Here is a 27,469-nt window from a genome sequence, read left to right as displayed (position 1 = left end):
GGAGAGGTGGAAGAAAAAGAGGTAATATTGAATATAAGTCTGAAGAAGTCAGAGTCAGAGGAACCCTTGCGTAGGACACCTGAGGACCCCTAAAAGTTTCCTTTCTACTAAAGGTAGCTTCCATACCTGTACAAGATGGCAGAATCTCCCTCATGCCACTCAGTTAGCTGGGTCCTTTTCCATGCCAGCATCACATGTGAGCACACAAATGAGGGAGTGTTTATAAGCTAAATTTAGCCTCCACATATAAGGGAAAACATGCATCCTTTGTCTCTAGGCCTGACTTAACTTCATTTAATAGGTCTTTCCAGTTCTTTACAAATGGTACAATATCATTCTGTCTAATGGATGAGTAAAATTCCATTGTGTATCTGTACCACATTTTCTTGATCCATTGGTCCATTAAGGGGCATCTAGGCCAATTCCAAACCTTGAATGTGGTAAGTAGTGCTTCAATGGACATGGCTATGCTGGTGTTTTTACTATCCTGGGTTGAAATCTTTTGGGTAAATGCCTAGGAGTGGAATTGCTGTATCATAGGGTAGTTCTATATTTAAATTTTTTGAGGAACCTCCACACTGCTAAACAAGTTTACATTCCCAACAGAGTGAGTGGTATACAAATGTATTAACTGAAATATGGCATATCCAAAGGAGAACTCAAGTAGTATAATTCCTTAGAAAGGCAAAATCAAAGTTCAGCAAAATAAAACACCAGGAAGTGGGAACTTGAAAGGAGTGGGGTCAGGGGGAAAAAGGTGAACAAATGAAGAGGGAAAGAGCAGGAAGGATGCAGTCAAGCATCCAATGTACAGCCTACAAAATTAAGAAGAGTGAGGAAGAGGTGGGTAGGGAAGGGATGGGTGAGAATATTGAAAGTGGTAACATTGAACAAGATATATTGTAATCATAAACTGCTTTGTTACATGGCATAATTCCTTTGTACAACTATATATTATATATATTAACTATGTTATATGTATATTATATATTATACACTATTATATATACATCATATACTATATATGCTATATGGTATATATGCTATAATATTATATACTATTATGTTACATATAATATATATATTTTATATAAATATATATATATATATATATATATATAAGTGAGGGGGTATGACAGTCAGGCAGTCCTCCAGGAAGGAGCTGTGGTAGAAGCAGGAAGATCAGAGAAGTTGGTACCGCTTAGACTGGCCAACCCTAGGGTGTCACACACACAAATCTAAAGTTCTTAAATGATACCTTTCAACCCATAGTGACATCTTGAAAATGCTCAGTTCTCAACCATCTGCCAGAGAGAAATGCAGCATTCATCATTCATTGACTCAGAAGAGGAGCCCTCAGGTCATTAGGCTGGAAAGCTAGCTCTCCTACTTGACAGTCAATTTATTGTTGGGCATGAATGAGCACCTATCATGCATGAGCCCCTGTCCCAGGTACCAGGACCCCTACCCCACACCATTGGAGCTTCAAGGAACTAGCACTCACTAGCAGAAGGTTTTGGTAAGATTTCAGATCATACATGAACAGTCTCATGTGTTCTAGAGCATAGACAGGCCTTGGTAAATGCCAGCTCCATATCTCTTCCCCTTCTCCCTGCTTTTCTTTCTCTGAACAGTCTCTTCACCACCCAATGACTCAGGGGATCACGTTCTATCATGACTTCAGTGCCATTATGTGTAAAACCTTAGATTTCTTTTAAGTCATAGAAATGACTTAAAATATGACATAGAATAAAATGACATCAAACAGGAAGAAGATCCTCAAAAGATACGGGAGAAAGACTGGCCCAGCAGAAGGAAAAACCTTGCAACAGTCCAGTACAGTCTTTCATGAATGCAGGAGAGGACGTATGTAACTTGATGAGTTACATGAGGTCTCTGAGTCCAGAAAATTGGCATTGAGCCAGGGATGAGCTCAAGGAAACCATGGCTGGCTAGTGCCTAGTGCAGCCAGAGTCAGATGAATGTGCGACCTGGTAACATGGTGGAGGTACACCAATCCCACTGTGACATAGCAGTCTAGACAGACTGGAAAGATTCACTAGACCCCGCTGGGTACCTATAAAAAGAGTTCTGGACACAGGAAATCAGTTCACAGTCACAATAGAAAGACTGGCCAGGCAAGAATCATCTGTGAGTGCCAAGTCTTAATTTATCTTATACTTCTAGGGGAAGAATGAGCAATGAATCTATGCAGGAAAAATCAGACCTGGACTAGGTGATAGTAAGAAAGACCATGTGCTCCCAGATTGTGAAATAGAGCCTTCTAGCCAGAAGTCAGTAACCCAATACAACCAAGAATCTAATCGTGGCACACTTCAGACAAATGAGGAATAGCTTACTTTTAAAGGAGTAGGATATTATCTATTCATTATATATAACGTCATACAAGCCAAAAATAGTAGTAATGTTCCAGATTAAATAAGACTATGGAAGTATGACAAATATGATTGTATCAGTACAGACCCTAGACTGGATTCTGCTCTGTGATGAGGAGAAAGGGGGAATTGTTATGAAAACCTTATTTGGGTCCATTGATGAGATTTAACACATCCATATTAAATGTACTGTTGTTAAAAACTGTACATGCTTCTGTAAAGGAACAACTCTATTCTTAAGAAATACAGTATGGGCTGGTGCCAATGTCTCATGCCTGTAATCCTAGCTACTAAGAGGCTGAGATCTGAGGATCATGGTTCAAAGCCAGCCCAGGCTAGAAAGTCATGAGACTCTTATCTCCACCTAACCAACAGAAAACCAGAAGTGGCACTGTGGCTCAAATGGTAGAGTGCTTGTCTTGAGCTGAAGAACTCAGGGACAGAGCCCAGGCCCAGAGTTCAAGCCCCACAACCAACCAAAAGAAGAAAAAAGAAATACAGTATAATACAGCCAGAAGTTGATGGCTCACATCTGTAAACCTAGCTATTCAGAAGGCTGAGCTCGTGGATTATTCTTCAAAGATAGGCCTGGCAGGAAAGTCTATGAAGCTATTTCCAATTAACCACCAAAAAGCTGGAAGTAGAGGTGTGGGTCAAATAGTATAGTGCCAACCTTGAGTGAAAAATTCAGAAACTATGCTGAGGCCCTGAGTGCAAGTCCCAGTTCTCTCTCTCTCTCTCTCTCTCTCTCTCTCTCTCTCTCTCTCTCTCTCTCTCTCTCTCTCTCTCATACACACACACAGGCACAGTGAATATAACTTACTCTCATATGGAAGCATGAGGAAGAAGTGAAGAAAGGAGAGAAACTATGATCAAACAAATGTAAGTCAGGTGCTTGTGGCTCATGCCTGTAAGCCTAGCAACTCAGGGGGCTGGGATCTAAGGACCATAGTTCAAAGCCAGCCTGCGTAGAAACTGTGAGACTCTTATCTCAAATGAACTACCAAAAAGCCAGACGTAGAGCTGTGGCTCAAGTGGTAGAATGCTAGACTTGACCAAAAGAAGTTCAAGAACAGCACCCAGACCCTTAGTTCAGGCTCCAAACTGCCGGCCTGCGCGCGCGCACACATGCACACGCACACAAGCAAAATATTCCCATAATATATATCTGAATTAGAGAATATGAATAGTTTCTTCTAATTTTTTCAACTTGTCTGCACGTTTGAATGTTTTAATATCCTTGAAAGTCACCATGTGTCCGTCTTTCATCCTTTATCATTGAAATTAAGGAAAGGACAGGTCCTTTAAACTACCAATCAGCTCCTCCCTGACTCAGCTGTATCTTGTCCTCACTAATCAGACTGTACAGGGAAGTCAGAGCCCCTGTTATGGAAAGTCTCACACATACTCCAGGGAGGAACTAACTGGTCTGCCAGGGAGGAAATACCCAGAAGCTGAATCCCTCTGGCCCTCAGTTGTGCATGCCTGGCAGTGAAGGACAGGAAATGAGAGGCAGCAGGACATTCCACAGCCCCTGAGCCCACCTGGCCTCTGGCAGCCTTCCTTCCAGTATATGATTCCCTGGGGGCCACCCAAGGGTAATTCTAAATAGTTTTCCATTTCTGTCCTGAGAAAAACAAAAGAAATATTATTCTAACATCCACGGATGTCCTGGATAGAATCCAGGGCAAAATATAGTTATAAAAATCCTTGAAAAATAAGGACATCACCAGTGCTTTTGAGCCTGCTAAGAACAATGGCACAGTGAACTGCAAATAGTTCTTGTCCCACACAGCCTTCCAAGGATTCCAGAAAGGAAAGCCAGTGAGTAAGGCTCAACTTGTGCCTTATTCTTCCCAACTTAGCAGAAGCAAGCACATCTCTGCCTTTTGAAATATCTGCACACACACACACACACACACACACACACACACACACACATACACACACACACAGAGGCAACTGGGTAAGTGTCATTTCTTGTTTGAGGACAAAGTATGACAGAGTTTAGAAAGCAGAGAAAAAAATAGCCTCCATATAGAATACAGATCCAGCATTCATATGCCAAAAAAAAGATCTCAAATATATGAAATTACTATGCATTATTAAGACAAAGACAAAGCAACTCAAAACATATGGAGGGACAATTCGTGGAAGAAGAAATACAAAGGAGCAATAAGCATACAGAAACATGCTCAAATGCACAAGAAAGTCAAGAAACAAATTACAAAGCACTTTTTCCCCCATCACACTAGAAAAAATAGATTGGCAGGCAATTTTTGGTAGACATCAAGTAAGACATTTTTGGAAAGTAATTTGGCCACTTCCATAAAACTTTTATATGCTTATGCCCTTTGATTCAGTGGTGCCACTCCTAAGGACCTGCCCTAAAGAAAAAATATTATAAGAACATAAAGACATTTGAATAATATTGTTACTGGGTAATCATTTGTGAGTAAGAAATTAGAGGGAAACTAAATGCCAGCTCATATTGGAGAGAAACTAAATGTCAATTCATAAAGGGATAGATTTGGAGGGACCTAATTTGAATACCACCTGGTCATCTGAAAATGACGTACTGAACTAGGAAAGAGGCAATGTTAAGTGACAAAAAAGAAAGTACAGGGCTGGGAAGGTGGCTCAGTGGTAGAGCACTTGCCTTGCATGCCTGAGGCCCTGGGTTCAATTCCTCAGTACCACATAAGCAAAAAGAAAAAAGCCGGAAGTGGCACTGTGGCTCAAGTGATAGAGCACTAGCTTTGAGCTGAAGAGCTGAGGGATAGCGTCCAGGCCCAGAGTTCAGGCCCCACGACTGGACCCCCCCCCAAAAAAAAAAAAGTAAGTACAGGCCAGCATGTACATAATTCAATTTTTTGATAAATGAGAGAGAGAGAATAGATGCGGGGATAATGCTTAGTGAAAACCCCAGGTACACTTAGTAAAACTCAAGACAGATGTGCTACATTGTTAACAATGGACACCTCTGAAGAAAAAAGAGAAAATAGATAAATAAGAGTTGGAACAATTTTCACTTTTTCTTTACTTCTTACAAATGAAGCTTACAAGAAAAATAGAGAATTAAACTCAGGGAGGGATGATGCTAGCAGGAGGGAACTGAGCTAACAAGGAAGATGGAGGATGTCTAATACTGAGAAACAGATCATTTGCAAGTATGAAACTAGAACAATGAAACCTGAAATTGTTTTGGGAAGGAGGAAAGGGAGGCAGGGAGGGTGATAAAGGGGTGAGATGGATTGGAATTCACTGTAAATATGTGGAAATGTAGCAATATTACTAATGTAAGCTAATTTTTAAAGAATAGCACTTGTTTATAATATTTATTATTAATATACACACACACATATGAGCACACTTATCTCACTGCCATGTGTCCCCGTGGGCTTGCACATAACACACACATGCATGTGTGAGTTTTGTATATGCATCTATATGGATCTTGTTCCTACCAACTGTCCCCCTAACTTGAACACCCTCAACACACAATATCTCATTAAAAGTTCATATCAACCGTGTCACACAGGTACTATTATTGTCATTGTCCTGTAACACAATTCTGAGGAGGAAATTCAACTGCTGAGGAGTCCAGGCCACACCATGTGCTGGGGCTCTGAATAGCCCAAGAAGTTTGGATCACCTGCAACTCCTGGGAGAGAGCCCCTTGATCATATCAGCACACCTCCAATGGCCAGGCCCATCCCCCAGGCACCTCTGCCATCTCCTGAGCATTCCTACCCTAGCAGAGAGGACGGAGATGTGTGGTTAGCTCCTTCCTATAAACCCCCAAATTGCCTCAATACACATATTAAGAGCCTCACAAGAGGAACCAAGTCACTCTCACCACCCTAGAGGCTTCTATAGTAAATCCACTGGTCATCATCTCTGAGAGGAAGATCGGCCATTCACAAGACAGCTCTTAGCACTTCCCTTTAAGCACTTCCCCTTCCTGAACAAGCAAGGCTGGCTGTAAAGAAGCATCCTCCAGCCCTCAGTCCTAAGGAAGAGCAGAACCTTAAGCCATGGCTGCCACCTATAGACTAGTACAATTCAGTTCCCTTCCAAACCACAGCTGGCTGACATGGAGAGGGCCAGGTTAGCAGAACTTGAGGCAGCTGAGGACTGTACAGGAGGTAAAGAGAGGGATGTGCCACATACAGCTGCCATATGTACAGTAGTCCTTTGCAGCAGGTCCCTTAAATATGCTGTTTTGCATTTGCTTAGTGATCTGAAACAATGGGAGAAACAGAGGCTTAGGGAGATTAGGCTACACAACTGTTGGATCTAGATCCAAGTTCTTCTCAAAGTCCATACTTGGCACAGGACTGTGAGCTCTCTACCCTAGAAGCAGAATGGCCCCCACTGGGCAGTTTCTAAAACTTCTGCTGCCTGCAGCCCACCACAAGATTTCCCACTGGATCCATCTAGTGTGGAGATTAAACTTTTTTGTTTTGTTTTTTTATTTTTTGTTTCTTGGTTGCTCATGGGGCTTGAACTCTGGGTCTGGGCACTGTCCCTGTGCTCTTCAGCTCAAGACAAGCACTCTACTACTTGAGCCACAGTACCACTTTCGGTTTTCTAGTGGTTTATTGGAGATAAGAGTCTCACAGACTTTTCTGCCTGGACTGGCTTTGAACTGTGATCCTCAGATCTCTGCCTCCTTAGTAGCTAGGATTATAGGCGTGAGCCACCGGCACCCAGCTCAGACATTGTTATCTTTTAAATTCCTGGGTCATGGTAAGAAGCACTCAGGATTGGAACATCGTCTGAAGATCTAGTTTCCCAGGCCAGAACCATAGCCACTAGCTATATAGAGCTACTGAAATCATTAAGATCAAGATGCACTGTACTCATAGACTGACGAGATAAATGAAATCCCTCTGTACAGCTACTTTAAGATAATTTTTATGGAATAATATAAATAAAATGAAGACTATGTGATGGCTTATGTCTGAAATCCCAGCACTCAGGAGCCTGAGGCCAGATTATAAAGAGTCTGAGGTCAGCCTAGACAACTTAGTGAAACCCTGTTTTGAGAGAGAGAGAGACAGAGACAGAGGAGAAAGGAGGAGGAGGAGGAGGAGGAGGAGGAGGAGGAGGAGGAGGAGGAGGAGGAGGAGGAGGAGGAGGAGGAGGGAAGGAAGGAAGGAAGGAAGTAGGGAAAAAAAGAAGAGAAGAAACAGGAGAGAAGGAAGGGAAAGGTGAAGGGAAAGGAGGGGAAGGGAGGGGAAAGGAAGGGAGGAGAAGATACAGAAGAGAGGAGAGAAGGGGAGGTAACAAGACAGAAAGAAGAGAGGAGAGGGGAGGGGAAAGGAAAAGAGAGAGGAGGAAATGAAGAAGGGAAGAGGGAGAGGGGAAAGAAGGGAGGAGAAGAGTGGAGGGGAAAGGGGAGAGAAAGGACAGTGGTAGAGAAGAGGGGAAGAGAGGAGGAAAGAAAAGGGGAGGAGAGGAAAGGGAGAGCTGGAAGGGGAGGAGAGGAGATTTGTGGACAGAGGTGCAGTGAGAGACTATGGAGAAGAAGGGAGGCCTGGAGCGTAATTCTAGCTGCAGAGGAAAAGCAGAAGATGGATATCTGGAAGGGATAGTAGGTGAGAAGAAGGCGCAAGAGAGAAGGCTCTCAGGCTGTGAGCCAACTGCTTGGGAAAAGGCCCAGAGAACACAGTGCTGAGCTCACAGAAGACATTCCAGGAATCTCAGACATGAAGCAGAAAGCCCCATGGTCCTCAGTGCAACCACAGAGAAGAGAGTTGGATGCCACAGTTAATTACTTCCTGACCAGACGGGGGTGACTTGAAAGCAGTGAGGAGTCATTTAACGTGAAATGGTCACCAAGTTGAATTCAGTGTTCTTCCTTTCCTTCCAAAATTGAAATATACATGGTTGTTTTTATGATTTCCTAGATGTATTCTTAAATTTTACAGTCTTCTAATTTTCAGTGCTTCTGGGCTCTAATTTTCCCTCCACTTTTCATAAATAGAGGGAAAGTGCTTTGCAATCTGGTTATGGAGACTTTACAAAACTATCTTTGAGGGACTGTGCCCCTCCACTGTCTCCCAGGTACCAGACATTAAGAAATTGCTGTAGATAGCCAGGCACTGGGGCTCACACCTATAATCCTAGCCTCTCAGGAGGCTGAGATCTGAGGACTGCAGTTTGAAGCCAGCCCAGGCAGTAAAGTCCACAAGACTCTTATCTCCAATTAACCACCAAAAAACTGCAAGTTGAGTTGTAGCTCAACTGATAGAACACTAGCCTTGAGTGAAAATGCTAAGGAACAGCACATAGGCCCTCTGTTCAAGCCCCAGTATTGGCAAAAAAGAAAAAGAGAAGGAAGGAAGGAAGGAAGGAAGGAAGGAAGGAAGGAAGGAAGGAAGGAAGGAAGGAAGGAAGGAAGGAAGGAAGGAAGGAAGGAAGGAAGGAAGGAAGGAAAGAAAGAAGGGAGGGGGGGAGGGAGGGAAGAGAGGGAGGGAGGAAGGAAGGAAAGAAGGAAGGAAGGAAGGCAGGAAGGAAGGAAGGAAGGCAGGAAGGAAGGAAGGAAGGAAGGAAGGAAGGCAGGAAGGAAGGAAGGAAGGAAGGAAGGAAGGAAGGAAGGAAGGAAGGAAGGAAGGAAGGAAGGAAGGAAGGAAGGAAGGAGAAACTGCAGTTGAGGCTTCAGATCCCATTGGCTCCAATCATTTCCTCAAGGGCAGTGTTGTTTTTCTTCAGGTATTTATGAATATATATTTAATTTTAACTTGATTTAGCTACAATTTAATTGCTAGAAATGCAAAATTAAGATGACTGTTCAGAAAAAGACAAAAATTATATCCAAATAATTATAAGAAAAAAGTTTCTGGCAAATTATTAAGATTAGCAAATGAGCAATTCTGTAAATGAATGTTTGAGGAATTCATTTCTAGAAAATTGACATTCAGTGAACTGGTCATGTGGGAGCTAGTTGTAGCTGGCTTCCCCTAGGAGCTAAGGGGGCCAGCAGGAGGACCCCAGGACCATTTACCAGCCCCTCCATGGTTGTATGACCCTCAGGGCCAGGCCTAGTGTCTCCCTGCTAGTCCAGCCTGACGCTTGAATTGATCAAAATATAGTCTAGCTCCTGCATGCTAGTTCCTGCTGCCATGTTCCTTTTGTGGCCTCAGAAAACCCCATTGTGCCTGAAAATGCTAGACTACAATAATGAAGATGAAGCATGCATTTCCTCCGCACAGCCTGCAGTAACCAGACTGCCTGCCTTTGCCTCAGTGATGTCTCCCAACTCTAGCATCATTAGGGAAACTGAGTTCTCCAGAGGCCTCTGCAACCAACCATGGGGGTAGGAGGCTTACAAATATGTTCCAAAGACCCACTCTCCAATCACAACTCCATCACCAGCCTTGGAGAAAAGTTCCCCACTATCTCAGAGCCTCGGCTCCCCATCTTTAAGGATGATAATTGTAAGAATAGCATCTAACTGAAAGAAAGAGATCTCATTTATAAGGCTCAGCACTCAGCTCAGCTTTTGGTATGAGTCAGCTATCTTCAGCCTGGCTCCCAATCCAGCCCCACTGCTCCCTTCTCACGAGGCTGACAGGGCTGCACATCATGACATTGAGTCCTTCTATAAGACTTGAGCCCAGTGCCCTACACACCTCCATACTAGAATACCCTCCCTTTCTCACCTCACCAAAGCCTGCCCAGCCTTCCAGTCAGGATGAGGCCTCCTCCAGGAAGGCTTCAATGTCTGCCCAGTGTCCAGAGTTACTCCCTCCCTCATCTGGCAGGCTCACCTCTCAGGCTTCTTAAAGGTTGCCTTGTTCTCCGCATTGCCTCTGTGTGGGAAGGTAGCTTAGCCTGATTGATTCTGCCCCTGACCCCTGTGTGGTGCAGGTGGCTGATGTCTACAGCTGGACAAGCAACACCCAGGAGACCCTCAGCAGCAGGCTGGGCCCACATCACACTCTGCTGTCCATCCTTGAGGGTGCAGTAAATAAGCATTCCCTCGTCCCCTCTGCAGACACTCCACTCTGCAGTCATGGCCAACAGAAAAACAGAGACAACGATCACTGGATTTTTAATCCCCATCTTTTAAGATTTCAGACTTTCCATGTTGTTTTGCTGCCTGAGACCCTCCTGTTGAGCCTTCCTCCTCTCTTCCCTCCACCTGCCCCAATATCACACAGCCAGTCCCTCAGGCCTCAGAGACCACACCAGCTGACCCAGTTCCCAAACAAAGGCTCCCCTGTGAGCAGGCCAGCAGAGCAATCCCAGGCCTGATCCTTGGGCTCAGACTTCAGTAAACAGCCTCAGGTATATGAGCCCACCTCTGTTGTCACCTAATACAACTATGTCCCCACATGCCCATGAAGGACCCCTGACAGTTAAGGCTGATCACCATCCATCCTTGCATTTCCCTGCACCCACACTCCACCAGCTCATCAATCTCAAGCTGGGTTGGGGTGCCCTCCTGCACCCCCACCAGCAATAAGTACAAGGTTCATGAGCCCATTGGCAAGAGAAGACATTGTCACCTGCCTGGAGAGAGCTAGCTTTGCCTGACAACCCTCCCTGCTATGCGCATGAACTCACAGAATAGAAATCCTGCCACAGAGAGATCTAGTCCATGCAATCCCATATTACTCCTCTGACCTCTACACCAGGAATCTCACCTTGAGACCTAAGTCTTCTTCATAGCACTTCTGGATAACAAGCTTCCTGCTAGCTGCAGATTTGCCTGTCTGTCTCCAGGAGTGTGTGAGCACTCTTCTCCTGACCTCACCAGCCAGACTGGGCTGGAAGGGAGCCCCGCCCCACCCTGTAAGCCTCTGGACTGGATCAGGAGACTGGGAGCCTTCTCCTCCTCCCTGGGGCACACAAGGCAGGTACAAACCATAGACACCTGATCCTGGCCCGCCTTCCCTCTCCAGCAGTCTGGGCAGCTCTCAACTGTACCCATGGCTGAGTTTGCTGAAGCTGCAGCCAGATTTCTCCCCAGCATCTACCACTGGACCAGTCCCAGAAGAGGCAACCCTTGGTAAATAGTAAACCTGGGGCCCAGATCCAGGGCCACAACCTATCTATACCTTCAAGCCACAGAGAAACTCTACTGAGCCACCTTACCTGTTCCTTCCCATTGTCTCATGATCCTTGACCACCACATGAAGCTCGGAGCTCTGGTCCAGGGGAATACCCTTGAGATCCCACTCAAAGCCCTGGAATAAAAGAGAAAATGCATCTGAACCAGTGGTATCCAGGAGAAAAGACTATCTAGTTTTCCTTCATGCCCCAGCACTAAACACGCATCTGTGAATAAGTCTAGTAAGTGGGTAAATAATGGTTGGATGGTTGGATGGATGGGTGAATACTCAGGTTACGGAGGTTCAGAGGTGACTGTGAAAGCTGATGGCAATGGAAAAGAGGAAGTTACTCTCTCCTGACCTCTTCTCCCAACCCAATTTCAATTCATCCCCAGGAAACTCATTAAGGAGTAGAATTAAGCTAGAAAAATGCCAGATGAGCCAGGTATTAGTAGCTCATGCCTGTAATCCTAGCTACTCAGGAGGCTAAGATCTGAGGATTGCAGTTCATAGCTAGGCTGGGCAAGAAATTCAGTGAGATTCTGATCTCCAATTAACCACCAAAAAGCCAGAAATGGAGGTATGGCTTTAATGGTAGAGTGCTAGCCTTGAGTGAAAAAACAAATGAGAGTATGAGGCCCTGAGTTTAAGCCCTAGTACTAACACACACACACACACACACACACACACACACACACACACACACACACAAAGCCAAGTGACTGGGTAGGATTCTAAAGGACCAAACCATTGTGCTTGTCCAAAAAACAGATCCCTGGTAGGCCCAGCCAGAGGTTCTGAAACCCTCCTAAGGACAAAGGCTCCCATGTGCACCTTGCCTTGTCACCAAATATCACATATACGTAGACAGCCGGACAAGAGGCCATCGACCATTAGCAGCCACTGGATGGCCTGGTTAATGAAGGAGGGCTGTGAAGACGTGATAGTTTCAGGCAAAGGCAATGCCCGTGTGAAGAAGAAAAGGCAGGCAAAGGAGCAATTAGATATGTTCTACCTGGCTGGCCAGGGCTGGGGGAAGCGGGACAAGTTTTGATGTCCATGCCAGAGCTACCACTGGAAGACATCTCCATTTACCAACCCTCCACCCAAAGTCCTAGGAGTCAGGTTGACACTCTGGATCACCAGCTCCTCCCCTCCTCAAGGACAGCACTAAGAAAGCCACTCCTCCATGAGTCCCCTAACTTGTCCTGCAGAGACAAAGAGAAAGTGAAAAAAATTCACATACTTCATTCCACACGGGGTTCACACTGTTCTTGATGACTTTGGTTCTCTTCTTTACCCCTGCAGAAAATACAAAATGGAAAATAGCGTGACATATCCCATTCTGAACCATTATCCATCCAGTTAGGTTCGGCTCTTGAGACCTATGCTATGATTGAAAGGCCAAAGCAAATCTTACAAAAACACCATCCCCTGTGAATCCCACCAAGGAATATCTAATCACACAACTTCTCTCTCAGTTCTGGGACCACCAAACAAAAGCCTGGTCAGAAGGATGCTTTTTTTCAAAAATTGTCCAAGCTGACCAGGTATGGTGCCTCACACCTGTAATCCCAGCTTCTGATAGGTGGAGATCAGGAGGAGTTCAGCTCAAGGCCATCCTGGCCAAAAAAGATTAGCAAGGTCCCATCTAAATCAATAAACCAGGTATGTCTACAGCTGACTCAGAGTAAAAACAAGAGACCATACCTGAAAAGTTACTAGAGCACAAAAAAGGGTTGAGGTTATAACTCAAGTGGTAGAGTACCTACTTAGTACGCATGAGGCCCTGAGTTCATATCCCAATACTGCTAAAAAGGAAAAGGAAGAAGAAAATGCCCAACTGAGTTCATTATTGTCATTCCTGACTTCTCCCCCACAGTGCTGGAGATGAAAGCCAGAGCCTCAAACAGGGCAGGTAAGCATTCTAACCACTGAGCTACATCTACCATCCCTGACTTTTCAAATTGTTAGTTCCAATTGTAAGTTTTAGATTCTAAAAATGAAAAATCTTCCTAGAAAATACTATATGTCTCTCTTATTGTTCATTTCTTTTTTTAAAAAGAAGTCATATCCACATTGCAGGTATACAAAATGTCCAGAATAATATGTTGAAGTAAAACCCCTTTGTGCAACTACTTGATTTAAAGAATTAAAAATGTCCAGAATTATCAAATCCATAGAGGCAGGAAGCAGATTTTGTGTCCAGGAGTGGATAAGGAGCAGACAGAGTGCGGAATAATTGATCAATGAACATCACATTTCTTTTGGGGCTAATAAAAATGATCTGGAATTGATAACAACTGCATACAACATTGCAACCTAAAAGTCATCTAAATTGTGAATTTCACCTCCATTAAAACAAAATCACCCTCCAAATCCAAGGCCTTATAGGAGTCCACATAAAGCAAGCTGTGCCAAGGTAGTTCTACTGGCTCATGAGGACTGAGAGAGTGCAGCATGGCTTTTGGGTACACAGGAACTAACAGTGTGAAAATCTGATTCAGATGACAGAGCCCCATATAACAGAGGGGCATTTCTTCTGGATGCCTGTCCCAGTACAGTGGAGCACGTGGACCTTGGAGGAAAGATGGTACCATATGGGTATAGGGAGACCCCTAGTGCCCCTCTCTCTGACTCTGACTCATCATTATAAAAGAGATTGGACCTAGAGGGAAGGGGCCTGGTGCGTGGCTCAGCCAAACAGTGCATTCCTCTCTCTGAGTAATCCAAAAAAGAGTTGGTATAGCTTCTGGCCTCCCAACTAGAGGAGCAACATGCAAGACTGATTAGATCACAGTAAAGAAGGTCCCATTCACTCTACTAAGAGGCAAACCCTTCTTTCTGCAAAGACATACTTATCCACAGAGAGGCCCAGGAGATATGTAATAAAGCCTGGCCTGCTGTTCTTTTCATCCCCAGGGGCACAGAAGGGACTACACATGTCCAACTTTCCCAGGAAGCATCAGGAACAGAAATGCCTGGGCCTTCAACAGATGGTAGAAAGTATTCAGCCAGATGCAGAAATTCTCTTTGGAGTGGGACTTAAAGACCTCCCCATATAAGCCCATCTGCGTAAGACTGCCCAATGAGATGTCCTTGGTCTCCTCCATTGGACTGCTCAGCTTTCATTGCATTCAACTTGGACCATGAAAGCCCATGAACATCTGAAAAGATCCCAAGAGCCCCAAGTTCCCTAGAGTTGAGAATTCTCCATGCTTATCCATCATGAGGGGCCAACCTCCACAGTCATCCCTGCCTGCCAGGTTCGGAGGAGGGAAGGCAAAGCAGAGAAAGGTGGAGGATGTGGGCCAGGGGTATGACAGGATTTAGAGGAGAAAAACAACAGAGAGAGAGAGGAGCAGAAAGAGGGGGGGAGGGAAGAGAAGATTGAGAGAAAAGAGAGAAGAGAGAAACAGTGGTGGGTTTGGTAGATTCTAAAACAAGTATTTCAAAAATATCTGCTCAGTCTGCTTGAGTCCTCCCAGAGATTCTGACAAACTCTTCCAGTGGGAAAAGACAAATCCCAACCACCTCTCCCTTCTGGTTGCAAATCACTGATGTTGAAAAGATTGATGAGTAGACTCTGGAATGACACAAACCACCGTAAAATATCTCAATTCTCAAACGTTTTTGGTCCCATGAACCAAAAACCTATTGTAGACCTCAATGAACTTTTATTTAGGGGGCTTTTATTTGTGGGGGGGGGGCGGTTGTGGGGCCTGAACTCTGGGTCTGGGCGCTGTCCCTCAGCTCTTCAGCTCAAGGCTAACACTCTACCACTTGAGCCACAGTGCCACTTCCAGCTTTTTTTTTCTGCCTATGTGGTGCTGAGGAATCGAACCCAAGGCCTCGAGCATGCAAGGCAAGCGCTCTACCACTGAGCCACCTTCCCAGCCCATATTTAGGGGGCTTTTGTCTGTAAATTTTCACCACATTCAAAATTAAAACTGAATCATTCTAAATATATAGCAATGGAACTGAGAATGTGGCTTAGTGGTAGAGTGCTTGCCTAGCATGCATGAAGCCTTGGGTTCGATTCCTCTGTGCCATACAAACAGAAAAAGCCAGAAATGGCACTGTGGCTCAAATGGCTAGAGTGCTAGCCTAGAGCAAAAAGAAGCTCAGAGACAATGCCCAGGCCCTGACTTCAAGCCCCAGGACTAGCAATATATACATATATATATATATATATATATATATATATATATATGTAATTTAAAGCAATAAGGACAATACATAAGTGACACATTGCTATGAAAAAGAACTGTTCCTTCCAAAACAAAGGAAAAAGAAATGCAACATTTACATTTTTGCAAATCTTTTTAATGACTAGATTATCATATCTACATTTGCATTCAATCTGTTCACATTTCTCTTTTTAGTTTAATATATGAAGAAAATCCAGCCAGATATGTAATAGAAAGGGGTATAATTTAATGAACTTTGAAATCACATCAAAACTCAACAAGTAAAGAGCAAGGGAAGGGGTGACATTTCCAAAAAGAAATGTACTCTTTACCTGATTTATGTAACTGTAACTCCTCTGTATATTACCTTTATAATAACAATAAAAAGGAAGTGGCACTGTGGCTCAAGAGGTAGAGCGCTTGCCTTGAGCTGAAGAGCTGAAGAACAGCGGCCAAGCCCAGAGTTCAAGCCCCACAACAGACCAAAAAAATAAAATAAAATAAATAAAAACAATAAAAAATTAAAATAAATAACTCAACAATTACTATGTCTTAAGTAAACACCTTAAAGGTAAGCTACAATGTGTAGTCTGAAACTAAATCGATAGACATTTTGTATATTCTGTTAGTTACCTTAAAACTGAGTAATCTATCTTACACTTTGGATCTTTTACTCAATGATAAATCTACAACACCAGCATTGGTCACTTAGAAAATTTTGGTTCAATGAGTTATGTAACTCTTCCAAATATTAACACTTTTCATTACACAGTACAAAAGAATCCCACTCATTGGTATCATCAGCAGTCCCATGCTGGGAAGCTGGAAATAACAAGTTTTCTAAAATTCCAGATTTTGCTTGGGGGCCCAAACTTTGTGACTGGTAACAACAGGTAAGTATTGTCCATTTCCCTTGAAGGAGCAGGCTCACTTGTCCATTTTCAAGAAAACACATGCCAAATGCTCAAGCATGAACAATCGTAGTTTTTGAGTCATTCCAAGAGAGAGAGAGAGAGAGAGAGAGAGAGAGAGAGAGAGAGAGATTTCATAATAAAAGCAAACCAGCTTATAACTCAGATAGACACATCCATGCTTTTCGTTTCAATGATCACCATATTATCTGTGTGCAGAGGGGCTCTGAACATACTTCCCACTTCATCTCACCAAATGTTGCTGTTGCAGTATAAGATAACATGTAAAACACTACCATAATATTATATGAAAGATTGCATATTATGTATATGCAAGAATTAAAATTAGTAATTTTTCTGCTCCCTCAGGGACATTCTTAAACAAAACTGGCTTTTTAAAAACTTGAGTAGCTGGGATGTAGGAAGAAAACCTGCATGATTTGCTGGAAAGCTCTTGCTGAGTGGTAAGGGCCTAGCAGTTTTACCTTCCATTGCTGTGCAATCATTAGTGAAGATGGCAGCACGTGTAAAGGGCAAATAGTTCCTAGTGGTATAGGAGAGGGAACTGAGACCTTACTGACCTGATTGTTTAACACTTCACCCTCGGTTTCCTCATTTGAAAATTCATAATAATACCTTCCTCAGGGGTTGTGAATATTAAATAACATAGCTATGTAAAGTTGCCCAGAACCTGGTTCTCTCAAACAACCAACCCATGAACAAAAAACAAAAACCAACAACAATTGGGAGAGATGGGGGAGAATGATAAAAGGGGTGACATTGATGTATTGTACTCATTAATTGATATATGTTAAAATCCTTTTGAAAACTAAAGATAATTTAAAAACCAAAACAAACAAATAAACCAAAACAAAACCAAACAAACAAAACAAAACAAAACATCGTATTGTGTAGCCATCCTCACCGTCCACTCCCAGTACTCTTCATCCTCTTCCACAGAAACTCTGCACTATTCTGATACATCTAGTGAACATCTACTAACTCTCCACCATGTTCCCTTGGGTAGGTTTGGCTGGGACTCCCTAGCTTTCCCAGAGATGGCTGCTCTCTGTTCCTCAAACCTGCTGGAACCCCTTGTTCTGGACAGCAAGGTAATACTGGGTTTCTATGTCAGTCCCTTGAAATGGGCTGTGTTTCAGAGGACAGACACCATGCCTCCCTCGTGCTAACAGCAAAGCCAAGTGAAGGATCCTTTTCTTTCTGAAGAAGTTGGCTGCAAGTTCCCTTCCTCACCAAGAGATAATCGTAAGACTTTATTACTCAGGCTCTGTGCCCATGGAGGAGAGATGGCAGGAGGCACGTTAGAGTAGAGAGGTATTCTGGAAAAATCACTCATCTTCTCAACGCTGCTATCTAAGGCCCACCCAGGCTGGAAAACTGTGTAGCCCATGTTTTAAGGGCTCCAGCAGGACTTGGACACATGGCTTTGGAGTTAGTCAATAGCCACTACTATGTGACCTCATTACCTTTCTAGGTCTTTGCTCCCCCAACAGAACTAATAGTAAGTGTCTGCTGTAGGGTTTTAGGAAACAGAGATGCTAAGTGTCCACTTCCTTTCCTCAAGCACAGATTGGTTTCTGTGGCCTCTAGGAGTATCATGGAAAATTCCATCGGCAGCCTCTCTTGTGTTGTCCACTTGGTAACTCAGTTCCTGGTGCCCCCAGATAGTATAATGAAGCAATATACATGCCAAGCTCTAAGCTAAGTATCATTTAACCAGTTGCTCTCCTGCCTTCCCCAAAGAGGAGAAGAAAAGTCTTAGATAGTTTTTGCTAAGTTCTGGTTAGAGAACCAACTATCAGACCTGCAGGATGACATTAAGGAGGGGTCACCAATGGGTGCTACAGTCCCAAAGAGGAACCAAAGAAGAAGGAGGAGGAGGAAGTGAAAGGGGAGTGAGAGGGGGAGGGGGAGAAAAAGGAAGGGAAGGGGGAAAGGTAAAAGAGGAGAGGGAGGAAGAAGAGAGGAGAGAAAGAGAAAAAGAGAAAGGAAAGAAAGAAAGAAAGAAAGAAAGAAAGAAAGAAAGAAAGAAAGAAAGAAAGAAAGAAAGAAAGAAAGAAAGAAAGAAAGAAAGAAAGAAAGAAAGAAAGAAAGAAAGAAAGAAAGAAAGAAAGAAAAAGAAAGTCAGTTTAAACTCAGCACATCACATTTTGTGGGGGTGGGGAGGTGGGGGGTCCTCAGGCTTGAACCTCAGGGCTTAGGTGCTGTTCCTGAGCCTCTTTGTGCTCAGGGCTAGCCATCTATCATTTGAGCTACAGCACCACTTCTGGTTTTCTCTGAGTAGTTTGTTGGAGATAAGAGTCTCACAATCTTTTCTGCCCAGGCTGGCTTCAAACCATGATCCTCAGATCTCAGCTAAATAGCTAGGATTACAGGCATGAGCCACAGTCACACAGCACATGACATAATTTATAGACACCAAGGAAAGGGAAGACACAATTGTTAATCTGGAAACAGTTTCATCCTCATCATTAATTTGGCCCTATCCTGTGCCTAATACTTAATTCTGACCTTGAGGGCTGTGACTTTATGTGTGGCATTTCTCAGCTCACAGCTTTTTGTGCTAGGGAATGAGGGGAAGAGCCACACCCTCTCCATAGACCTTCTGTGGATCTGGGGGTCAGTAAACATCCTTGAGAATTGTGTTGAAGCCCTGGATGTTTCTCGAGACTGGATGATTCAGCCAATCAGCCAGTCTTTCTCTTTCTCTCTCTCTCTCCCTCCTCCTCCCCCTTCTCTCTCTCTCACACACACACTCACACATACACACACACACACACACACACATACACACACACATACACACACAAATACATGTCAATTCCAGATACATGAATATGAAGTACCTAGAACAGTAGTCAAAATCACAGAAACAGAGTAGGATGGTAGTCTTCGGGATTTTCAGGACTGGAGGTCCTTAGAGTGAGGAGTTAATGTTTAACAAGGAGTGAGTTCCCCTGGGAGACAGACTTCTGGAGATGGATGATGGTGACAGGTTGGTTGTTTGTTGGAGGGGAGGTAGCTCTATAGATAGAACTCAGGGCATCATGCATGCTAACTAAGCACATGCACTACCACTGAGCTCCACCTTAGCCCCAAGAATGTATTTAATACCACTGGTATCAATGGTAAAGGTGGTAAATTTCCCACCATGCATATTTTACTACAGAATTTTTTGTGGCTTCATTTATTTTTTCTGTAATGGAGCTTGAACTCAGTGCTGGGTGCTGTCCCTGAGCTCTTTTTGCTCAAGGCTAGTGTTCTACCACTTTGAGCACAACTTCAATTTTCAGTTTTCTTGTGGTTAATTGGAGAGTCTCAGCATTTTCCTGCCTGGGCTGGCTTCGAACCATGATCCTCAGATCCCAGCTAGGGAGTAGCTAGGATTACAGGTGTGAGTCACCAGTGCCCACTTTACTACAGTATGTTTTTAAAGTTTAAATGGAAAATGGTGGGAACATAGGCAGTGAGCCTGGAGTCTATTGATCAGTGTCAGTGTGGGATAAAAAGTGTGAAGGGGAGAGGATGGCTTCTGACAAAGCATATGGGTGGCTGCTGGTGCCCACCTAGAGAGCCAAGAGCAAGAGGGAAGATGCAGTGTTTTGGACTCTGAGAGAAAAGGACAGACAGACAGACACAGCTTTTTATCAGGTGACAGAACTTGGTGCTCAGAAGCTGCAGAAGACCTTCAGATCCTTCAGGTAGCCTCAAAGTAATTTCTCATCTACCCCATAGATATTACTGAGGGCTTTCCCTGCATGGAACACTCTCCTGACACCCACTGAACTACCCATAACATAAAGAAAGTTACAGGAATTCAAGGATAGACAGACAGACAGAACACAGCAGCAGCTGAAAGGAGAAAACATGAGTCTAGCTCCTGTGATGGGACAATCTACTTTACTTCATTATATATACATTATATTATTATATACATATACATTATATACAACTGTATATAATTATATACAATCTATACATATATACATATATCATATATTTTATATGCATATTATAAATACATATACACATATTATATACATATATATGTATACTCTGTAAGCAGTGATAAAGAAAGAAATAAGGTAAAAGTAAAGGACCCCAAAATCTTGCCAATATGACATATATATATATATTTATATATATAGAAAACCATGGAATATTACACAGCCAAAGAAAAATGATCTCCAAAGGAAAATGAAATTATATTATTTACAGGAAAATTAATGCAACTAGAGGACATATATTGGACAAGATAAAACAAGATCAAAAAATAAAATATTGTATGTTTTCATTTATATGTAGAAGCTAGACCTAAAATACATACATATTCATGCGTGTGTACATAAATATATCTACATCCATATCCATAATTACTTATATGTTAAAAATAGAAGCAAGATAAGAGTAAAAGATGGAAAAAGAAATGAATGAAAACTTTGTAATATATTATCACAAGCATGTTTGAGGGCAGCACAGAGAAACTCAATGAAATCTGATGATGAATGAGGGGGTGTCGACTCTGTAGATGAATGGGAACCATTGGGAGGGGGGTGAGCTAGTAGGAAGGATAAAGGAAGTTGAAAACTGTCCATTTGCAACTAAGAAAATGAAACAAGGAAACTCAACGGGAATCATAATTTGTGGAGAGGGATATGGAGTATGATAAAGGGAGTGAGATTGACTAGAATACACTGTGAACATGTTGGAAGTATAACACTGAATATTCCCCTGTATAACTAATATAGCCAATAAAAATATAACTGAAATTCTTTGTAAAAAAAAAAGAATCTTAAAGCCAGGCACTGATGGCTCACTTCTGCAATCCTATCCACTCAAGAGGCTAAGATCCGAGCATCAAGGTTTGAAGCCAGTCTAGTCAGGAAAGTCTGTGAGAGTCCTATCTCTTCTTAACTACCAAAAGAAAAGCCAAAAGTGGAGCTGTGGCTCAACTCATAGAGCACTAGCCTTGAGCAGAAAAAAAAAAAAAACTCCTGAGTTCAAACCCCAGGACAGGAACAACAACAACAAAAAAAAAAAAAAAAAATGGGAAGGGGGAAAATCTTAGATAAAAGACATTAGATTGTTAACAAGTTGATTCAAGTGGCAAGATTTGGGGGCCCTTTTCTTTTACCTCTTGCACAACACCAGGAGTATAGTAGATATGCAATAAATATTTGTCCAATGAACCAAATGCATGAACAGAGGCTTATAAATAATTGTGTTACAGGATGGGAAACGGTAAGGACAGAAGAGGAGGCAAAGATTATCTAATGTTACAGGAAATGAAGCTTAAGCTGCTCATTCACATTAATGATCCATCAAAAAGATCTACCAATGCCGTTTTAAAAAAACATAGTATGTAGTCACTGTAAGAATGACAGAGACAAGCATGAGACAAAAGTACAGTAAACCCTAAGTCCAGCCACTTGAATTAACCTCAACAATCTGATGTCTTTCCTCCAACACCCTTTTATTCCTATTATTTAAAAAGAAAAACATCTTTTATTTACTTAATTTAGAACACAAGTGCATATAAACATAAATGTATGCTGGCATATGGTGGTTCTCAATTGGGAGTGATTTTCTTCCTCAGGGTACAACTAACTGGTAATCACATGAAATCTTCATTTAATTAATTAATTAATACAAGAACAATGCCATGAACAGCACTCATTATTAGCTCTATCCTGAGGTCCTTAAATGGGGAAGCCAACGAGTAGCCTCAGAATCCAAAGGCTCTCAAAGCTCATCATAGTCTATTTTGGGCAGCAGGTCCTGAAATTTCATCTGTGGCTGGAATGCCCAGGAACAACTGCAAGGAAAGTGAGGCAAGCCCAGGCCCATGCATTTCAGGCAACAAGCTGGAAGCAAACAAAGTGTGAGCTGGCTTCTCTGTAAGGCCACTGTCTCCCTGAACAGGGTAGGCTCAGGGCTTCTCAACTCTGACTCTGTATCCAAAACACTGGGAGATTTGTCAGAAGCACCCAAGACTGGGCCCCATAAGAGAGACTTAGCTCCTTGAGAGTTGGAGACAGGGAGTCTGGCAATGGGCCTTCTAAAAGTATCAACAAGACTCAAGTGTGTTTTGCAAATAAACTTTCCAGGACTCTGGGTCATAGTCAAGTGGGAAGAACACACCCCTAGACTAAAGGAAGTTTCTGGAAGATGCTAGAGACCAGACCAGAAAAGACATAGAGTCTACTTGTGCTGAGCACTGGGCCATGTCAATGAATAAACAAGACAGGGCCCATCTCTCAATGAATCCCTGCATCCTATGTGGAGTAGAAGACTGAGCACAGGCCAGCTGGGATGAGTCTGCTAGCAGACCTGACAAGGTGCTATTACATCCAGAGTGAAGACTAACATCACCCAGGGGAATCCTAGGTGCCTTTGCAGAAAAGGTGATAAATCTGGAGGGCTTTGAAAGTCAAATGGACTTTGAATGGTCAGAAATGCTATGTTGTATTATATCGTAGGGTGGAGACAGAGAGTGTGAGGGAGACCAGCAGGAGCTCACGCTTAGGGTATCTGGGCCAGGGCAACCGCCAAGCGGGATCTCAACAGATTTAGTCACCTCTCTGACTCAAGGGCAGTGCCACTCCTAGCTCTGGTCATCACTCCCTGCTGTGACCACTGACATGGACACATCGTGTAACTTCTCCAACTTTCTGGTTTCTTATAGGCAGAATAAGGCATTTAGTAGCCACCCCTGGACTGTTGCTGAACCAAAGAGAGTCAGGAACAGGCTCAAAGGAGTTTCGAGGTATCCAGGCACCCAGGCATCCCAGGCTGACAAGGTCCCTGGGGTTCAATGTCCTCTGGGGATTTCTTCTGATCATAATTGGCCTTCAATTTATATTCATTCATTCATTTACTCTGTGTGTGTGTGTGTGTGTGTGTGTGTGTGTGTGTGTGTGTGTGTGTGTGTGTGTAGAACCTATGGCTTTGTGCATATTACACAGTGTTTTACTACTGTTGGATGTCGGTGGCTCACTTCTGTAATCCTAGCCAGATCTCAGGAAGCTGAGGGCTGAGGATTGTGCTTTGAAGCCAGACCAAGCAGAAAAGTCCATGAGACTTTCGTCTCCAATAACCAGCAAAAAGCCAAAAATGGAGCTGTGGTTCAAGTGGTAAAACACCAGCCTTAGGTGAAAAAGTTAAGAGACAGCACCTAAGCACTGAGTTCAAAGCCTATACTAGTACCAAAAAAGTGCTCTACCACTGAGCCATATCCCAGGACTGCTCCACAACTTTTGTAACAGTGGGAGGACCGGGCAGCATCTGAAAAGCAGGGAGACATAAGATTCCTGTCTTAAAATTGTTCTTGCACTATGAACTACCTGGCAAGTCAATAATCAATGGAAATAGCAACATTGTCTAAAATGTTTCAAACCACATCTTTCAAAAAAAGGAATGGTTTTATAAATCCTCCTATAACAAAGAATGGAAATTATACCTAGAACTCACTCTGCTAAATTGACTGTCATCTATCTATCATTATTATGTATTTGTGTGTTGGGGGGAAGGGAATGCCACAGAGATAATGTGACCAAGAAGTCCCCTTGATGTCCCCATGGCCTTCAACCTTCATGAAAAACTGTCACTCACTCCCCTATAGTTCACCATCTTTTGCAACACATATTAAAAAAAAAATTCACGAAGCCACAGAGTATAGGTCCTACTAAGAGGAAACCCTCTTTCCTTTCCTTATCTTTCTCCACAGAACTAGCGTCCTGACTCACAGCTATTGTTCCTTCTCTCAATTTTGACAGATCCTTCCTCTTCCCTTTCCCCTCCTGAGACACTTCTCTCATGGGAATCTGCCTGAAGTGGTGGCCAAGGAGCCTGGGGAGTAGAAGAGGGTGTGATTGCTTTGCTATCCCAGGGAAAGACCCTCTCCAGTCTAAGCACCATATATAGAAAATTAGCTCCTTGAATTTAGAAAAACAAATGCCTTAAACACCCTTCAAGCCTCCTTGTTTAAGGCCTATTCATCCTATTCTGTTCCTCTTATTTCTGGTTGAGACATATATGGTGAATTCAATATGGCTAGTGTTCCATAAAGATAAATTACTGAACTAGTGGGTGGGTGGGTGGATGGATGGATGGACAGATGGACAGACGGATGGATGGATGATGGATGGATGGATGGGCAGAACACACACCACTTTCAAAGCACATACCCAGTCAAGTGGCCTTGATTCCTCTCTACTTCCCACACACATCTTCCAGCCATGCCTTATGCCCACTGCTCGGTAAGAGTGGGGACATTTTCCTTCCGAAATCATTCTAGTAAAGTGGTAATTACTGACATATTAATGGCACTTTCAATTTTCCAAAGCCTATAACCTTTATTGAACTGTGTTTCATTCTTGCCAATCACAGAGTGGGATTTCTGATCCTACTGACGAAAGAAACTGTGAGCTGGTTTGGGGTTAGTTTCCCAGTCTGGGTACAGAGCGGGCAGTGAGCTCAAAGTTGGGTGGCACCAGACCGAGTGTGGGCGCGGCGGCCCCCGGGGCTCTCACCTCGGAACGTCAGGCTGGCGACAGGGTCGCTGCGGTCCTTCTTCACACTGGGGAGGTTGCTGGCCCTCACCAGCAGGCAGCACAGCATGGCTGGGCAGCCCCTGGAGCACGGAACGCACCGGCAAGCAACGAGGGAGCAGGAGCACCGGACCCAGACACCCACCCGGCAAGCGCGCAGCTCCCAGGCAGCCCAGCCAAAGGGGAGCCGTCGCCTGCGCTGCGCCTCCAAGAAGTAGCCCAGCCCCTGAGGAGAGGCCGCCTGGAGGACACCGGATACCCACTGGGCGGGTCCACCCCTCCAGACCCCGTCCAGATCCGTCCAATCGGCAGCTGGCAGGGCTGCGCAGGGGTCAGATGCACCAGTGGGGGCGCTGGTCTCTTGCTCCCAAGAAAGAAAGTGCAGCTGGCGTGGAGCGCACGTTTGTTGGCCAAGCGCAGACTCGGAGTCTCCAGAATCCGGGGCTCCATGGGCCTAAGCTTAGCGAACTTCACCCAGTGCCCGAGAGCGTGGCCAGGGCGGGAGAAATGAATGGAGGCGGACGGTGTGGGGATCACCACCAGGACACCAGCGTGTCCCCGGGAGAGAGGAGACAGGAGCGGCGAGTGCGCCCTGCGCTGTGCGCCTCGCGCTCTGAGTCCCTGAGTCCACACAGCTCTGCCCCCGACACCCGCCCGGCGCCAGCGCTCGCCAACCGCTGCTCTGCGCTAGCTCTGGCTGCCAAGGGGCCTTTCTGATCTGCTGAGAACCCTGGTCCAGAGGAAATCCCGAGGCTCGAACTCCTGCAAAGGCGCCTCTGAGCTTTCTCTATGGCTCGCTAGGACTGCTCATCTCTGGGAACTGAAGTCTGTATGTAAATTACACTGTGTTGCATAGCAGTCCAATCCCTTCTTCAAGTCCCTGCTTCCAGAAATCTCTACACTCGTATCCCACATACACACCATCACCTCCGTGGAAACAGTTGCTTATGTCTTCCTCCTGGAGCGGTGATAGTCCTTAGCACACTTGCAAGGGGGCGTCAGGCACCTCTCCAGCGTATCCTGACCACAGGACCCTGGCTTCTCACATCGACATCCCAACACCCCGTAGACGCCCCGCAATTCCTCACTAACCAATCACCTTACTTGTCCTAAATTCCATGCCTGATTATTAGCAGGCTTTCCCTAAGTAAACTTTCAACTCCCTTTCTTACTTTGCGGAATAAAGCATTTCATAGGGCACCATGGCCTGTACTATAAGGGGAGGCACAAGGGGAGGATATTGAGACTCTGACGTGAAAATAACCAATATGCCGGGCGCTGGTACCTATAATCCTAGCTACTCAGTAAACTGAGTTCTGAGGGTCATGGTTCAACACCAGCCTGGGCAGAAAAGTCCATAAGACTCTTATTTCCAACTAAGAGTTAATAAAACTGAAAGTGGAGCTGTGGCTCAAATGGTACAGCACTACCCTTGAGCAAAAAAATGCTCAGGAACAGTGCCTTTTCCCTGAGTTGAAGCCCCAGGATCAGCACCTTCTCCCTTTCATGATTTTTTTTTAATAGCACCAATCACTCAGTAATGTGTAGCTTATTTCCTTTCCATCTTCCCCATATTTGAATGTCAGCTTCAAGAAGTCAGGGATCCAGGCGTTGGTGGCTCACGCCTGTAATCCTAGCTATTCAGGAGGCTGAGATTTGAGGATCACAGTTTAAAGCCAGCCCGGGCAGGAAACTCCATGAGACTCTTATCTCCAATAAAACACTCAGAAAACTGGAAGTGGTGCTGTGGCTCAAGTGGTAGAGCACTCGCCTTGAGCTGAAGAGCTGACGGATAGTGCCCAGGCCCAGAGTTCAAGCTCCACGATCAACCCAAAAAAATTAAAAGTCAGGGATTTTTTTTCTTTTTGGCCTTAGACTAGAACTTGGTACCTGACACTTTGCTCATTATCTAGCACTCTACCAACTGAGTCACACCTCCAACCCAAAGTCAGGAATTCTTGTCTGTTTTGTCCACTGCTATTTCCTTAGCACCTAGACAGTGGATTGAAGTAATAAATGCATCCTATGCCCATCATCAGGTACTGATAACCTCCTGGAATTGTACTAGATGATGAGAATAGGGCATACCCCTGCCCTCAGGATGCTCAGTGTTAGGAAACAGAGAGGGCACCCATACCCAACAGCACTGTGGGAATTACTCTCAAGAACAGAAACATGGTGAAGGAGTGACAGGAAGGAGAACCTGCAGCTATCTCCTCTCCAGAACTTCTCTAACAGCCTGGATCCTCCCATCCTCCTCCTGACTACTCCTCAAGGTATGGTAGACACTTGGCCCCTTTCTAGCACTTAGCACTCTTCCTCCCTCATAGCAGGGCT

At 44.1% G+C, this 27,469-nt stretch overlaps 1 protein-coding gene across 7 annotated transcripts in view; it reads right to left on the bottom strand.

Moving 5' to 3' along the window:
* Dysf (dysferlin) overlaps window positions 1–27,469 on the bottom strand; it is a 210,198-nt gene that overhangs the window by 174,330 nt on the left and 8,399 nt on the right. For 4 of the 7 annotated variants that reach the window (XM_042699705.1, XM_042699708.1, XM_042699706.1 and 1 more), the window contains exons 2-3: window positions 12,708–12,763; window positions 11,505–11,596 (exon numbers count right to left, since the gene is read on the bottom strand). In XM_042699705.1, coding sequence (XP_042555639.1) covers window positions 11,505–11,596; window positions 12,708–12,763 — 148 coding nt within the window. Of the gene's footprint in view, window positions 1–11,504; window positions 11,597–12,707; window positions 12,764–25,114; window positions 25,330–27,469 lie in introns of those variants that run through there. The other 3 variants (XM_042699707.1, XM_042699702.1, XM_042699704.1) reach the window with 1 other exon arrangement.

The sequence above is a fragment of the Dipodomys spectabilis genome, unplaced genomic scaffold (assembly GCF_019054845.1).
Source record: "Dipodomys spectabilis isolate Male_0828 unplaced genomic scaffold, ASM1905484v1 ptg000262l, whole genome shotgun sequence".
Lineage (NCBI taxonomy): Eukaryota > Metazoa > Chordata > Mammalia > Rodentia > Heteromyidae > Dipodomys > Dipodomys spectabilis.
Note: the sequence above shows the minus strand (reverse complement) of the source record. Positions and strands in the feature narration are given on the sequence as shown.